At 45.1% G+C, this 17131-nt stretch overlaps 1 protein-coding gene across 1 annotated transcript in view; it reads right to left on the reverse strand.

Annotated features, from left to right (window-relative positions):
* Positions 1-16466, reverse strand: part of LOC144482708 (uncharacterized) — a 41961-nt gene extending 25495 nt beyond the window's left edge. The window contains 2 exon segments of the mRNA XM_078201550.1: positions 2549-2719; positions 15636-16466. Coding sequence (XP_078057676.1) covers positions 2549-2719; positions 15636-16466 — 1002 coding nt within the window.
* Positions 16467-17131: the final 665 nt, after the last annotated feature.

Here is a 17131-nt window from a genome sequence, read left to right on the forward strand (position 1 = left end):
CAGGCTGTCCATTTAACTAATCTCCTGCTTTACAATTGTGGGAACGTCAGTCCACAAATAAGGTAGTAGAATGCATTGTTAAAAGCAGGATGTTCTTTATATAAATAAATAACAAAGTTTAAAAATCATTGGCAAACAAAAGGAAACAGGAGCATTGGAACCAGCCTGGACTTGCAGACTGAAACCCCGCCCAAAGCCCGCACGTGCTCAGGAGGGAGAAAGGTCTAGAAGAACACTCTGTAACACTTCTCCTCCCCTTAAATTTCAATCCCCCATTAGGACAGAAATACAACAAAGTAATGTCTTTAACAATACGGAAGTCTGTCAGGAGCTTTGTGGTTGCATTGCGACCTGTACAATACCACTGGTAAATCTTGTAATGGTGTTTCTGGAATGGGAGGTGAAGAGGTAGTTTGAGAATCTGTACATGAACATTCCTCTTCCACTCCCACAGCAGAGTCAACTGGCAAAGCTGGAACCATTTCCTGGTGAACATCCAAAGCAGCATGACCCTCTGCCATGTTCTCAGTAATGGTTGCTGACTCTGAAACTGTTCCTGACTCGGGGTCACACCGCAAGTGAATATGGTCTTGGTGGCTATGCTTAAAATTTCCACATTTAACTGGTTCCCATAAATCCTCAATTATAAAGCAAAATAGACATAAGTTTCCGGGCGATTTAAAAACAAATTAACTTTTCTACAGAACCTAAAGGGGTGGGGAGTGAGCAGAAAAAACCTTGGCCCACAATTACATCACTTTACATAATTTAAAAAATCTCTAACAACAAAACAATCTTAATTTTAAACTTCATCTATTATTCTTTTTGTTTTCTTCCTCAACCGAATAATTTTAATTTGATCAGTTTTTGTTAGGGATGGGTAACTTCTGTTCTTTATAAACTGATTCACTCATTTTGTTAGTTCTACATGAGAATCAGAACCCAGACTTTATCATCCTTATCCTTTTTCTCCTTCTGCCACCACTCCCTCTGTTTTACGGGAGGGTCGTGGGGATTCCAATCAGAACTAATCATTTTATCATAAAAGTAAAATACTGCGGATGCTGGAATCTGAAACAAAAACAGAAAATGTTGGAAAATCTCAGCAGGTCTGACAGCTTCTGTGGAGAGAGAATAGAGCTAATGTTTCCAGTCTGGATGAGCCTTCATAAGAGCTCTTCTGAAGTGTAATCCAGACTCAAAACATTGGCTCTATTCTCTTAACATTGTATCAATAAGTTTCTTGTTCTTAGTTTCCAAATGGCAGGTAAGAGACCTGTCCGGTCCCCACTCGAGCTCTGATTTTTCACTGGCCATGCTTGGGTAAGATTTTAACCATTAGAATCTACTCTCAGAGGTCTGCTTTTCAGTCCAGTGCTACTTGGAGTATACTGTCACCTCACCAACTATCAGGTCACAAATATATGATAAAATAATTTAAATAATGCCTGAGAACGCTCTGAACCAACTACCTATCATCGTTTGTTGATTGGTCAGACCCCCTTTTTACAGATTCAGGAATCTCAGCCGCTGAACATCAGCCAGTCCTAGAATAAGTTTAATTCTAACTCATTCTGAGTAAATATTCTCACCAGCTCCTCTGTCGGGGCCCTGCTAAGCAGCTTTAATGGTCCGTGATTGCAGAAACTGAGCAGTCACAGGAATGTGGTCAAGATAGTCCAGTCCCACAATGCCTCACATTCAATCTGCTGTCCTTCAATTATAACAGAATATGTGGCTGTCTGTAGCTGCCTCGGCCACGATCAGTGCCACCACTGCCTTCTTGAACTGCTACAATGCCTGAGGTGTAAGTATACCCACAGTGCTGTTAGGGAGGGATTTCCAGCTACACATTCCAGACTTTCACTGGACTGTAAGTGGATACCAGATTGATATATTCCATTCAACCACACCCAAGGGGAGTTATTGCAATTTCTTTATTGTCCAGGACAATATATTCACAATATCTTTAAAACAGAAATTAAACATTCCCATTTAATTTCAGGTATTAACATATTCTGTTAGTTTGTTCTTTATTGTCGATGTCAGGCTGGGGTTGTTTCTTTTGGAGCAAAGGAGGTTGAGGGGAGATTTGATAGAGGTGGACAAGATTCTGACAGGTTTAGATAAGGTGGACAAAGAAAAGCTGTTCCCATTAGCTGATGGGACAAGGACGAGGGGGTCACAGATTTATGGTTTTGGGTCAGAGATGCAGGGGGGATGTGAGGAAAAATATTCTGGTGCAGCGAATGGTAATGACATGGAACTCGCTGCCTACGAGGGTGGAGGAAGTGGAGACAATAAACAATTACAAAGGAAATTGGATGGGCATTTGGGGGGCTTTCAAACAGAAATGCTGACTAAATATCTCTTAACTTCCGAGCACCAGCCACTGGAGGCAAAATAGTGAGACCGGCCAGTCCAGCAGAAAGAAACCCTCCGACCCTCCCCATTGACCAACTGTGAGAATGAACAAAATGCAGTCCTGGATGTAATTGAGAGCAGAAACAATAACAGCAGAATCCAACCCCTGGAATCACTCGTGAACTTGTTGGTGTCTCAGCAGCTGGGATGAAACTCTGAAACCCTTCCCACACTGAGAGCAGGTGAATGGTCTCTCTCCAGTGTGAACTCGCTGGTGTGTCTGCAGACTGGATGACTGAGTGAATCCCTTCTCACACTTAGGGCAGGTGAACGGCCTCTCCCCAGTGTGAACTCGCTGGTGTGTCTGCAGACTGGATGAGGCAGTAAATCCCTTCCCACACTGACAGCAGGTGAACGCTCTCTCTCCAGTGTGAACTCGCTGGTGTGTCCACAGGCTGGAAGAGTTAGTGAATCCTTTCTCACACTGAGGGCAGGTGAATGGCCTCTCTCCGGTGTGAACTCGCTGGTGTGTCTGCAGACTGGATAATTGATTGAATCCCTTCCCACACACAGTGCAGGTGAACGGGCTCTCCCCAGTGTGAACTCACTGGTGTGTCCGCAGGGTGGATAACTGACTGAATCTCTTCCCACACACACAGCAGGTGAATGGCTTCTTCCCAGTGTGAACTCGCTGGTGTTTCTGCAGACTGGATGACTGAGTGAATCCCTTCCCACACACACAGCAGGTGAATGGCCTCTCCCCAGTGTGAACTAGTTGGTGTGTCCACAGTTCAGATGACTGAGTGAATCCCTTTCCACACACACAGCAGCTGAATGGCCTCTCCCCAGTGTGACTGCGTCGATGAATTTCCAGCCGAGATGGGCACATGTATCCCTTCCCACAGTCCCCACATTTCCACGGTTTCTCCATGGTTCGGGTCCTTGTGACTCTCCAGGTTAAACAATCAGTTAAATCTCACACAGAACACGGGTGCAGTCTCTCCCCGCTGCGAATGCTGCGATGTATTTTCAAGCTGTGTAACTGGTTAAAGCTCTTTCCACACTCAGTGCACTGGAACACTCTTGCTCAGGTGTGTGTGTGTCTTGGTGCTTTTCCAGTCACACAGATGCTTAAAATCTTCAGAAGCTGACAGAACAGAGAAACATTTCCCCTTCTCGATTCAAAGGTCAGTGATATTCAGGTCCAGATGAATTGAATGATCCTGTCAGATTTGATGTGACATTTGGTTTAAGATTTCTGTCTGTAAATTCTCACTTTCTGATATTCTGTAAAAGGAATTTACAAAATTCATCAGTGTCAGCACAGGATAGAAATTCAGAACAGACAATTCTAGTTTCTATGAAACATTCTTTTCTCTCTCATTCCCTGTGAATCTCCATCCCACACACTCTCCCTCCATTCTCACTCTGCTGTATCTAATATTCACCCTCCCAATTCTCCTGAAGGTGCTGATTGAGGCTGATTGACAGATCCATGCTCACTGCTTCCTGTCCTGGACACAGCTGGAAATCTCCATGCAGGCTGCCAGACAGATGTATGTCTATATGATTGGACCAACAATGTATGGATTATATAGACTGGACTCACTTCCTTTCCCTTCAGTGGCTAAGGGTGGACAAGTCACCAGGACCCAATGAACTGCACGCTAGCTTTTTAATGGAGGTTGCTGAAGAGATTGTGGAGAATTTTGTTGAAATTTTTCGTAACTTGCTAGATTCCGGGAGAGTATCAGAAGATTGGCAATCAGCCAATGTGACTCCCTTGGTCAAAAAGGGAGAAAGGCAGAAGGCAGGGAACTATAGGCCAGTTAGTTTAACATCTATTATTGGCAAGACGCTGGAGTCAATAATCAAAGAGCAAATAGCTAATCATTTAGGAAGGCTGAATATAATCAAACCTCGTCAACATAGTTCTATGAAAGATAAATCATGTTTGACAAATTTGCTTGAATTGTTTGAGGATGTAAGAAGGAGGGTAGATCGAGAGAAATCTGTACTTGTAGTTTATTTAAAAAGGGCGCCACGGCAGCACAGTGATTAGCACTGCTGCTTCACAGTGCCAGGTACCTGGGTTCAATCCTGGCCTTGGGTGACAGGCTGTGTGGAGTATGCGCATTCTCTCCATGTCTGTGTGGATTTCTGAGTGCTCCAGGTTCTTCCCACAGTCCAAAGATGTGCGGGTTAGATTGATTGGCCATGCTAAATTGCCCCTTTGTGTCCCAGTAGAAGTAGATTAGGTGGATTAGTGGGGTAAAAATGTAGGGCTACAGGGATAGGGCCTGGGAAAGATGAGTCAAGAGTTGGGGAAGATGCAATAAAGTCACCCCTCTGTCTTCAAAACGTGGCAAATGGAGTTTAAAGTGGGGAAGTGTGAGGTCATGTATTTCAGTAGGAGGAATCAACAGGGAGATTATCTAAATAGAGAGAGGCTGCCGGTGAGTGAAGTACAGCGGGATCTTGGTGTTCTTGTGCATGAATCACAAAAAGCTAGCAGGCAGGTTCACACAATAGGTAAAAAGGAAAATGGCATTTTGGCTTTTGTTGCAAAGGGATTGGAGTTTAAAAACAGGGAGGTTTTGTTGCAACTGTACAGTGTGTTGGTGATGCCTCACCTGGAATAGTGCATAGAGTTTTGATCCCCTTACCTAAACAAGGATTTAGTAACATTGGACATAGTCCAAAGGACATTCACCAGGCTAATTCCTGGATGGGAGGGTTGTCCTATCAAGAGGGAGTAAATTGTCAAGGTCTGAGTTCCTTGAAGTTTTGAAGACAAAGGGGTTACTGAAACATATAAGATCCTGAGGGGGCTTGACAGGGTAGATGGTGAGATATTTTCACGAGTGGGAGAGTCTCAAACAAAATAAATACCTCATTGAATGTTTTTAAGGCAAAGATAGATACATTTTTGAACAGTTAAGGAATTAAGGGTTATGGTGAGCGGGCGGGTAAGTGGAGCTCAGTCTACGAAAAGATCAGCCGTAATCTTATTGAATGGCAGAGCAGGCTTGAGGGCCAGATGGCCTACTCCTGCTCCTAGTTCTTATGTTCTTATCAGCACTGATTCCAGATTGTTCAGTACTTCTAATTTGAATCGCTCTGCTTTCCTTCTCCCATATGTACTCTATGATGTACCGATCATGATGCCCTAACTAAACTAAAACAAAAAACCTTCTGACTCAACTAGGGATCGGTAATAAATGCTGTAAGAAGTTTAACAACACCAGGATAAAGTCCAACAGGTTTATTTGGTAGCAAAAGCCACACAAGCTTTCAGAGCTCCAAGCCCCCACTCACCTGAAGAAGGGGCTTGGAGCTCCGAAAGCTTGTGTGGCTTTTGCTACCAAATAAACCTGTTGGACTTTAACCTGGTGTTGTTAAACTTCTTACTGTGTTTACCCCAGTCCAACGCCGGCATCTCCACATCATAATAAATGCTGGCCAGCCAGCGATGCCCATGTCCCACGAATGAATAAAATAAATCACAGAATTGTTTTGATTCAAAGTTGAGACCTCATCCACACACACAACACGAGTAGAGTCTCTCCCGCTGTGAATGCTGTAATATTTTTTCAGGCTCTGTAACTAGTTAAAGCTCTTTCCACAGTCAGTGCACTGGAACACTCTCATTCGAGTATGTGTGTGTCTCGGTGATTTGCCACTCCCATTGATGTTTAAAACTTTCCGAAGCAGACGGTACAGAGAAACATTTCTTCTTCTGGATTCAAAGGCCGATGATAATCAGATCCCGATGAATTGAGTGAGGACAGGACGTTTGGTTTGAGATTTCTGTCTGTAAATCCTCATCTCCTGATATCCTGCAAAATAAGTTTACAAAAGTCATCACTCAGTACAGGATAGAAATTCATAACAGATAATTTTAGTTTCTAAGGAACATTCTTTCCCCTCTCATTCCACAAAAGCTGTGAATCTCCATCCCACACACTCTCCCTCCATTCTCACTCTGCTGTATCTAATTTTCACCCTCCCAATTCTCCTGAAGGTGCTGATTGAGGCTGATTGACAGATCCATGCTCACTGCTTCCTGTCAATCTCTTCGGTAAAACAATTAAACTAAATCAAATCAACTGAGGGACAAATAAACATTCTGTTAATCTTTTTGGCAAAACAATTAAACCAAATTAAATTAAATGAGGGACAGATCAAAAGGGGCAGACCTCAAAAAGAAGGGAATCGCTTGCAAGTCCCCAATTTCTCCCAGAATGAGAAAAGAAATGGAAAGGGGGAAACATTGATTTCCTCCCAGATGTTGCAGAGGAGGAAGTTTCACTCTGAAGCTCATTGGACAACTTCCGCACGGTGACGTCACAACGGTGTCCTGCCTGAATCAGCCAATAGACATCAGTCTGCTCTGCGGTGACGTCTTCGGGTTCCAGTGCGCAGGCTCGGGGCGCGGACACAGGAGCCCCGCCCCCACCAATTGTTCCCCTCCCCCTCCGCCACATCGAGCCAAGGTTTCCAGGCAACCGGCTGGCGGCTCCGGCCAGAGCGAGAAGACGCTCGGTTTGCTCCCCCTCCCCTCGGCCGGGGTCTGCGCATGTCCAAGGGAAGGGGAAATTGCGCATGTGCAGAGATCGGCCGCCGCCCCCCCACCTGAATGCTGAGGTGCTGACCAATGGAAAGAGTTGGAGGGCCGGAAGTACCTTTCTCCTCCAGCCAACCAGACCTTCCCCCATTGTCTGAATGCGGAAACCAGACAATGAGCTTGTTCACCCGGAAAGCTGCTGTTCTCTCTCTGAATGAAGATTGAGTACAGACAGACTCAAACTTCCTTCTGCCTCCCACATCTGTGAGTAAAACACTTTCTTTTATCCCCCTTTCCATTTCTTTTCTCATTCTGGGGGAAATTGGGGACTTGCAGCAACTGAAGGGAAAGAAAGTGAATCCAGGGAGGCTGCAGACTCTGGAAAGGTTGGCCCAGGTCTCTCTCTTTCTGACTGAAAGACATTGACATCCTTTGCTCCCTCAGCTTGACACATTGATTTGTCTGGCTAAAAGGATGGTCCCTTTCCTAATGTTCACAATTAAAGGGCTGGTTTCCCCAGGAGATGGCTGACATTTAAGAGAACAATAAATTAATACAGGACAGAGATATGCCTAGTGTTGTTATATTGTAGATTTGATATATTATTTATGGTTCTGTAACAAAGTACATTTATTATTATTTCTCATCTTGTAATGTAACACTGAAGCTATGTTATATATTTCCACTCATCGAGTCATTACAGCGCAGAAGGAGTCCATTCAGTAACTCGAATCCATGCTGACTCTCTGTAGAACAATCCAGTCAGTCCCATTCCCCTTCTATATTCCCTTTCCCCTGCAAGTTTATTTCCTTCATGTGCTCATCTAATTTCTGAAATATATTAAAGGGGACAGTAAACTAATATCGGACAGAGACATGTCTGATGTTGGGTTTTTTAAATTCATCCTTGGGACACGGGCATTGCAGGCTGGGCCAGCATTTATTGCCCATCCCTAATTGCCCTTGAACTGAATGGCTCGCTGGCCCATTTCGGAGGATGGTTGAGAGTCAACCACATTGCTGTGGCTCTGGAGTCACATGTAGGCCAGACTGGGTAAGGACGGCAGATTTCCTTCCCTTAAATTCAAATTCCACCATCTGCCGTGGCAGGATTCGAACCTGAGTCCCCAGAGCATTAGCTAAGTTTCTGGATTAATAGTCTAGCGATAATACCACAAGGCTATCAGCTCCCCTGTTGTTATATGGTACAGATTAGATATATTATTTATAGCTCTGTAATAAAATACACTTATTATATCTGGCTGTGTAATTTTGGACTGCAGCTATATTTTATATTTCCAACAATCTCTTCCCTCAGAGAATTGTTAGTATCTAGATTTCTCTTCCATAGGGACCAGTGGAGGGATTGAATATATTCAAGGATGTTAGACAGTTTTCGAATGACAAGGGAGTCAATAATTATTGGGAACAGGCTGGAAAATGGAGAGAAAGCTCAGATGAGGAAGGATTTCTTCACTCAAGGATGTGGTGATGTTTTGGATTCTCTACCCCAGAGGACTATAGAGCCTCAGTCATCAAAAATTTTCAAGAGAGGGATTGATAGGTTTCTAGATAGTGAAGATATCGATGGATATGGGGGAAAGTGTGGGGAAAATAATGCAGAGGTAGATCAACCAATAATCTCAATGAATGGTTGAGCAGACTCGATGGGCTGAATGCTGACTGCAGCTCCTATTTGTTCTGATTTCTGTGCTGGACAGGAAGCAGTGAGCATGGATCTGTCAATCAGCCTCAATCAGCACCTTCAGGAGAATTGGGAGGGTGAATATTAGATACAGCAGAGTGAGAATGGAGGGAGAGTGTGTGGGATGGAGATTTACAGCTTTTGGGGAATGGGAGAGGAAAGAATGTTCATTAGAATCTTAGAATTGCTGCATCTTATCAACCGTCCCTGAGCTTTCACAATGAATCCCACTTCTGAGGACACCCTTATCTCTGACTTGTCCGTACTGCCGGCAGTCTCACAAAGCAGCTGCCTGTGTGCTGATACGGGAGGCCCTGCTCGGCAAGTTTAATGCTCCATGACTGTGTCTTTAATGAACGCTCCATAAACTAAAAATGTAGATTTGAATTTCGATCGTATTCTGAATTGCGATTTTTTTTCTAAATTGACTTACAGGATATTAGACAAGGAGAAATCAGACAAAAATCTCCAACATCACATCGAGATCTGACAGAGTGACTCGATTTCTTGGGACCTGAATATCATTGGCCTTTGAATCTAACAGGAGAAATGTTTGTTTGGCCTCTTGGCTTCAAAAGATTGTAAACATCGCTGTGACGAGAAATGCACTGAGATACACACACCCGAGTGAGAGTGTTCCAGTGCACTGAGTGTGGAAAGAGCTTTAACCAGTTATACAGCCTGAAAATGCATCACAGCATTCACAGCGGGGAGAGACTGTACCCGTGTTCTGTGTGAGATTTAACTGATTGTTTAACCTGGAGAGTCACAAGGACACCGGCACCATGGAGAAACCGTGGAAATGTGGGGACTGTGGGAAGAGATTCGGGTTCCCATCTGAGCTGGAAATTCACCACCGCAGTCACACTGGGGAGAGACCATTCACCTGCTCTGTGTGTGGGAAGGGATTCACTCATTTATCCAGCCTGCAGAAACACAATCTCACTCACACCAATGAGAGACCATTTAAATGCTGTGACTGTGGGAGTGGTTTTAAAAGCTCTCAGTATCTGATGTCCCACCAGCGCATTCACACTGAGGAGAGACCGTTCAGCTGCTCTCACTGCTCAAAGAAATTTAGAACTTCATGCAACCTGCAGATTCACCAGCGAATTCACACCAGGGAGAGACCGTTCACCTGCTCTGTGTGTGGGAAGGGATTCACTCATTCATCCAGCCTGCTGAGTCACAATCTCACTCACACCAATGAGAGACCCTTTAAATGCTCTGACTGTGGGATCAGATTCAAAAGTTCTCAGGTACTTAGGGTCCACCAGCGCACTCACACTGAGGAGAGACCGTTCAGCTGCTCTCACTGCACAAAGAGATTTAGAACTTCATGCAACCTGCAGATACACCAGCGAGTTCACACTGGGGAAAGGCCGTTCACCTGCTCTGTGTGTGGGAAGAGATTCACTCAGTTATCCAGCCTGCTGAAACACAAAGTCACTCACACCAATGAGAGACCCTTTAAATGCTCTGACTGTGGGAGCGGATTCAAAAGCTCTCAGGGACTGGTGTCCCACCAGCGCATTCACACTGAGGAGAGACCATTCAGCTGCTCTCACTGCACAAAGAGGTTTAAAACGTCATCCAACCTGCAGGAACACCAGCGAGTTCACACTGGGGAGAGACCATTCCCTTGCTCTGTGTGTGGGAAGGGATTCACTCAGTCATCCAGCTTGCTGAGACACAAAGCCACTCACTCCAAGGAGAGCCCCTTTAAATGCTCTGCCTGAGAGGCCGGCTTCAGAAGCTCTCAGGAACTGATGATCCCCGAGCACATTCACACCGGGGAGAGGCCATTCAGCTGCTCTCACTGTTCAAGGAGGTTTAGAATATCATCAACACTGCTGAAACACCAGTGAGTTCACACCGGGGAGAAACCATTCACCTGCTCGGTGTGTGCGAAAGGATTTACTCAGTTATCCAGCCTGCCCAGACACAACATCATCACACCCAGGAGAGACCCTTTACATGTGGGCGTGGCTTCAAAAGCTCTCGGGAACTCATGTCCCACCAGTGAGTTCACACCAGGCAGAGGCTGGTCACCTGCTCTGACTGGGAAGGAATTCACTCAGTCAGCAAACTTGGTGAAACACCAGTGAGTTCACAAGTGATTACAGTTCTGGGATTATTCTTGTGAATCTTTCTTGCCCCTTCTCCAGTGTCTCTATTTCCTTTTTCTAAATGGAGATCACAAATAGAACGCCACTAGTCACTGACTTCCAGTCAGAAAAACACCCTCACCACTACTCTCTGACTTCTATGGGCAAGTCAGTTCTGAATCCAAGCGGCCAAGTCACCGTGAATCCCATGCATCTTAATCTTCTGGATGAGCCGACCATGAGGGACCTTGTCGAAAGCCTTTCTAAAATCCATGTTCACAACATCCACTGCTCTACCCTCATCGACCACCTTCGTCACCCCCTCGATAAAATCGATCAAGTCAGTAAGATGTTGACGGTGCTCCCACTGCAGTCCTGTGATGAAAATATAGACTGGTTGGTGAAATGTAGATAACAGGTAGAATTGATATCTAATGAGGACTTTATACTTTAGAATTGAATACAGGGCTCATTGTTACTAACGGGGAAAGAAGGGTTAAAACCCTTACCCAGAACCCTTTTCACACACACGTGGACATCTCTGAATCTGACACACACCAAATGGAACGTTACACAAGGGACTGGAATTCACTGGAATTTCTTAACAACCTTTCAATAGAAATGTCCTGGTACCGACTGTGACAAAGGACACAACAGACAGCAAGAACCAGGAGGAACCTTTAACCCAGAGAATGTTAATAACCTTGTTCAGGACACCGGTGCCAGGCACAGGAGGATCCCAGGAAAAACGGAACATTTAATTTCTGTCTGTTTCACAATTCTAAATGACTGATTCTTTAACATAGGAATGTTTAAAAACAGCATTGTGATATTCCAAGGTCAGTGTGTCTGGGAAAGGGGCACACTGATGTGTTTTTATTTTAAACAGGAGGATCCATTGAAAAGCAGCTCTGGACGATACGAGCACCTCCTGACCTACTTTCAATTCATTTCAAATCACCCATCACTTTCCGTGGAATATTCTTTATTCTTCCCTGGGATGTGAACACTGCTGGCAAAGCCCCAGCACACGTTGCTCATCTCCTAATTGCCCCTGAACGGAGTGACTTGCTCAGCCATTTCAGAGGGGCAGCTAAGAGTCACCCACATTGCTGTGTGGGTCTGGATTCACATGTAGGCCAGACCGGGTAAGGATGGCAGATTTCCCTCCCTAATAGGAGCATTAATAGGGTGAACTGGATGGATTTTTACAACAGTCGATAGTTTCATGGTCACCGTTTCTGACACTAACTTTATATAATTCCAGATTGATTCACTGAATTCAAATCCCACCAGCTGCCTGTCCCCAGATCCTTTGCTGGGTCTCTGCATTACTCGGCCAGAGACATTCCCACCACCTCCCCCGAATGGAATATTCTACACAACGCTTGAGTTAAGTGGGAAGTAGAAAAGAGAGAGGCTTTGACCTTAGGATGACCTCATCACCAACTACAGAAACCTTAAAGCTGACCATTCTGTAAAAGTTTATAAACTTTATTTTTATAAAACACAGAGTAAGAAACAGGTGAAAAGTAACGATGGACGTTCCGACTGACATCAGAAACATTGATTGACCGGATAAACACTCACTGCATCACAGAGCGATCCTCAACCATGAAAGAATTGACCCACTATAAGGAATGAGAGAGCCTTATAAAAAGGGGCAGGAGTTTACACTGAGAGGTGACACCCACAGCTGCTCAGGATGATGGCATTCAGTTCAGGAAGGGGATAAAGTGAGAATCTTTTGTGATTCAAGACAGAAGTATTGAACAATCTGGAATCAGTGCTTCTCGAGCTTGCTGACCAGCCGAACACTTCAGTTAATCTCATCATAAAACCCCCCAGTGTAAATAACATGGATTTGACTGACAAATGTTGAAGTGTTGATTTAGACCCACAAGTTTTGACTTCCCATTTGAGCCTGGGGCACCTTTCTGTCTCTCTATTGCTCATGTCAATGACAGCCAGGCGACGGAGCTGAGGGCTGAATTTAGCTGAGAATAACGAGGCCTGCGCCCCAGTTTGGAAACTGCCCTGGGCGTTGCACTAATAGAGAGACAGGAAGCTGCTGGAGAACTGACTGGGAAATGGGCCTCCAACCAATCAGGGCACCGGAGGAGGTGACCGGGGCTGATGGTGACGTGACCCCCGGGGTTCAGTGTCCCTGTGTCCAAAGCGGGGAGTCACAGGAACAGGGGACAGAGGAGCTGAAGAGAATCCAGTTGTGTCCAGAACATTGTGAACATCCCTTTACTCTGGTTGTCTTTGATCCTCAAGTCATTTTCTGTTTGTTTTAACCATGTTCTGTTTCATTAATAAACTTTTGTCAGTAAAAATATTTGATTGTTTTGGACTTTTCCTGATGAGATTGATGCACTTTAGGGAAAGTGGGTGAGAGGGGTTGGCAGGCTCTTTAACAGAAAGTGAGTCCCTCTGAGGTAATTGGCAAAGGAGCCAGAGGGGGAGATGGGATTTTATTTTTGACTCAGTGATGTTAGAAAATGGGGTTCAGGGAATCAATTAACCCTTTCTCCCCTTTTCCCAAACTCTGAAATGATTCCCAGTGATAACTCTTATTGGTGACAGTGGTTAGATTTTATTCAGTATCAATAAGAGCTGACACAGGCTAATGTCTGAGCAGTCGTATCAAAGTGCAGCAGCATTACCATTACACTCTGGGTAGAAGCAGCATCTCCACGGAAATGCTCCCTGCTCTGCACCAGATGCCATGGCACCAGTCAATGCAATATGTAAAACCTCGACTAATCTCTGTGCTCGGGGAATCCCCTCTTATACTTTGTTACATCACAAAGTCTATGGAGACTGATTTAACCCAATCATTGCCCGGCTAACATTTGAATGAACCAATTACAAAACCTGTCATTGAACCATCTGTACTTGCCCAAGCCACGTCAAACTCTCAAACAATTGTCTTCCCACGCTCCGTCCCTGGTTCAGGGAGTCAGCATTCCCATGCCAAGCAGTGAAAACATGGTGGCCTTGACACACAGGTGTCATCCAGGATTCAAGGCACTCCTGTTTTCTCTGTCCTCTGGGAGCTGTTTATCTCCCTGCTCCCACACAGCAAGTCGTCTGTTCTCAGCTCTGCTGCATTTCTGCTGAAGTTTGGCCCCTTTTACACCTTTTGGATCAATAAAACATTTGGTCAATGACCCAAACCACAACTTCCCATCCTGTCACCTGTCAACCATCCTTACCCAGAGCGTAATCACAACAGGAATAAAAACAGGAGAAGTGTAACAATCAAATTCAAAATAAATGCACAGCCAGTCATAGAATCGAATATCATATTCACTAATTAGCAAGAAAACCCAAAGTAGGGGGTCCCCCAGGATTCTTACAGTCCACACCTTGAGGGGGAGGAGAACTTTCTCTCTGACCCCTCACTCAATTTCACTCCGTTATTTTCGAGTTCTATTCTGGTCCCACCTGGGGTAACATCTAATCAAACTTTTCTCCTGAAGGAACACCGTGAGTTCTCGGTTACTTGTACGTTAGGACAGGTCCTTCAATCAACAGATCAACATGGATGTAAAAGATTCTCCAGCTCTCTCCTTACCCCTGTCCAACTGTGGACAGTTCTTACTCAGTATTATTTCTCCCAAGACCTCAATTGTCCCAATCTATAATATGACCCATTTTACTGTAATTTTCCTCACTTTGTGAGCATGTGCAGTGTGTTTAATTGGATCCTGATTGTTTTGAACTCAGTTTCTCTCTGGAGTGTGTGTCAGTGCCTTGATGATGTCACAATGTTGTCTCAATCCCCTGGCCACATTAACCATTTCATCTCCTGTTGTGTCTCAAGTAGCTGTGTGTGTTTGGGACCCGCTCTTCACTCCATCTCACCATGAATTTAGGCTTGCTATTTTTCACATGTAACAAATCACATCTACACACTCACTCCGGTATCCCAAAATCATGTCACACATTCTTAACTCTCAGATGTATTGATGAAAAGTTCAAAATGAGTGTCTGTCTTTCTTATCTTCCCCTGTTATGGAGCTGATGTTTCATTGAGTGGCCGGGCTTTCAAATGTGGATTTCTTTAAAACAAAGTTCATGGACAAGGATGTAAATATCTCCCAGAGAAAGTGATCAACTTATTCATCCCATCTACACATTCCAGCCTTTCACTGGAATGTAGGTGGACACTAGATTGATATATTCCATTCAACCACACACAAGGTGAGTTATTCCAATTCCCTTATTGTCCTGTTGTGATGTATTTCTTCCAACTAACCACAGGAGACCCAGGGACATGTTACAATAGTTTATTCATGTTTCAAACCTGGAGGGAACAACCCCAGAGAAAGCTCTGGAAGACCACCCTCCTGTGATACAGCTCAAAGTCACAGCTCTGACACAGCTCTCTAATACAGTAATCACAGAGACATCACTCTAATACAACTCTCAGCTCCAAGTCACAGATACAGACAGCTTACACAGTTATTCAATAGTGAGAAATGCAAGGGTTGTGAGGAAGAATATTTTGGTGCAGCGAATGGTAATGACCTGGAACTCGCTGCCTACAAGGGTGGTGGAAGTGGAGACAATAAACAATTACAAAGGAAATTGGATGGGCATTTGGGGAGTTTCAAACAGAAATGCTGACTAAATATCTCTGAACTTCCTCACAACCGGTCACTCTGTGATCCTTGTGAAATCTGAAACCAGATATTCACAACAAGACTCAAAGAGCATCAGCCCACTGGAGGCAAAGTTGTGAGACCAGCCAGTCCAGCAGAAAGAAACCCTCTGACCCTCCCCATTGACCAACTGTGAGAATGAACAAAATGCAGTCCTGGATGTAATTGAGAGCAGAAACAATAACAGCAGAATCCAACCCCTGGAATCACTCGTGAACCTGTTGGTGTCTCAGCAGCTGGGATGAAACTCTGAATCCCTTCCCACACTGAGAGCAGGTGAATGGCCTCTCTCCAGTGTGAACTCGCTGGTGTGTCTGCAGATTGGATGACTGAGTGAATCCCCTTCCACACTGAGAGCAGGTGAATGGTTTCTCCCCAGTGTGAACTCGCTGGTGTCTCCGCAGGGTGGATGACAGAGTGAATCGCTTCCCACACTGAGAGCATGTGAACGGTTTCCCCCCAGTGTGAACCCGCTGGTGTATCTGCAGATTGGATGACTGACTGAATCCCTTCCCACACTGAGAGCAAGTGAACGGTTTCTCCCCAGTGTGAACTCGCTGGTGTTTCTGCAGGGTGGATGACTGAGTGAATCCCTTCCCACACTGAGAGCAGGTGAATGGCCTCTCCCCAGTGTGAACTCGCTGGTGTGACCGTAGGCTGGATAAGTCAGTGAATCCCTCCCCACACTGAGAGCAGATGAATGGCCTCTCCCCAGTGTGAACTCGCTGGTGTGTCTGCAGCTGGGATAACCGAGTGAATCCCTTCTCACACTGAGAGCAGGTGAATGGTTTCTCCCCAGTGTGAACCTGCTTGTGTCTCCACAGAGCGGATGCCTGAGTGAATCCCTCCCCACACTTAGAGCAAGTGAACGGCCTCTCCCCAGTGTGAACTCGCTGGTGTTGCTTCAGGATGGATAACCGAGTGAATCCCTCTCTACAGTGAGAGCAGATGAACGGCCTCTCCCCAGTGTGGCTGCGCCGATGAGCTTCCAGCAGGGATGGGGTTCTGTATCTCTTCCCACAGTCCGCACATTTCCATGGTTTCTCCATGGTGCAGGTGTCCTTGCCTCTCCCTTGGGTGGACAATCAGTTGAAGCCTCGTTCAAACACAGAACACGAGTACAGTCTCTCCCCGCTGTGAATGGTGTGATATTTATTTAGGCTGTGTAACTGGTTAAAGCTCTTTAGTCAGTGCATTGGAACACTCTCACTCGAGTGTGGCAGTGTGTTGGTGCTTTTCCAGTCACACTGATGTTTGAAATCTTTTCAAATCGACAGACTGGACAAACGTTTCTCCTTCTAGATTCAAAGGCCGATGATATTCAGCTCCCAAGGAATATGACTCTGTCAGATCTCGACGTGACATTTGAGATTTCGGAATGCGATTCCTCTTTCAATATCCTGTAAAATGAGTTTATTAAAGCCATCACTGTCAGAACAGGATAGAAATTCAGAAGACACAATTCCAGTTTCTATGGAACATTATTTCCTCCCTCATTTCCCAAAAGCTGTAAATCTCCATCCCACACACTCTCCCTCCATTCTCACTCTGCTGTATCTAATATTCACCCTCCCAATTCTCCTGAAGGTGCTGATTGAGGCTGATTGACAGATCCATGCTCACTGCTTCCTCTCCAGCACATAGAAATCATAAGAAATCGGAGCTGCAGTTGGCCATTCAGCCCATCGAACTGCCTCAATCATTGATTGAGAAT

The sequence above is a fragment of the Mustelus asterias genome, unplaced genomic scaffold (genome assembly GCF_964213995.1).
Source record: "Mustelus asterias unplaced genomic scaffold, sMusAst1.hap1.1 HAP1_SCAFFOLD_42, whole genome shotgun sequence".
NCBI lineage: Eukaryota > Metazoa > Chordata > Chondrichthyes > Carcharhiniformes > Triakidae > Mustelus > Mustelus asterias.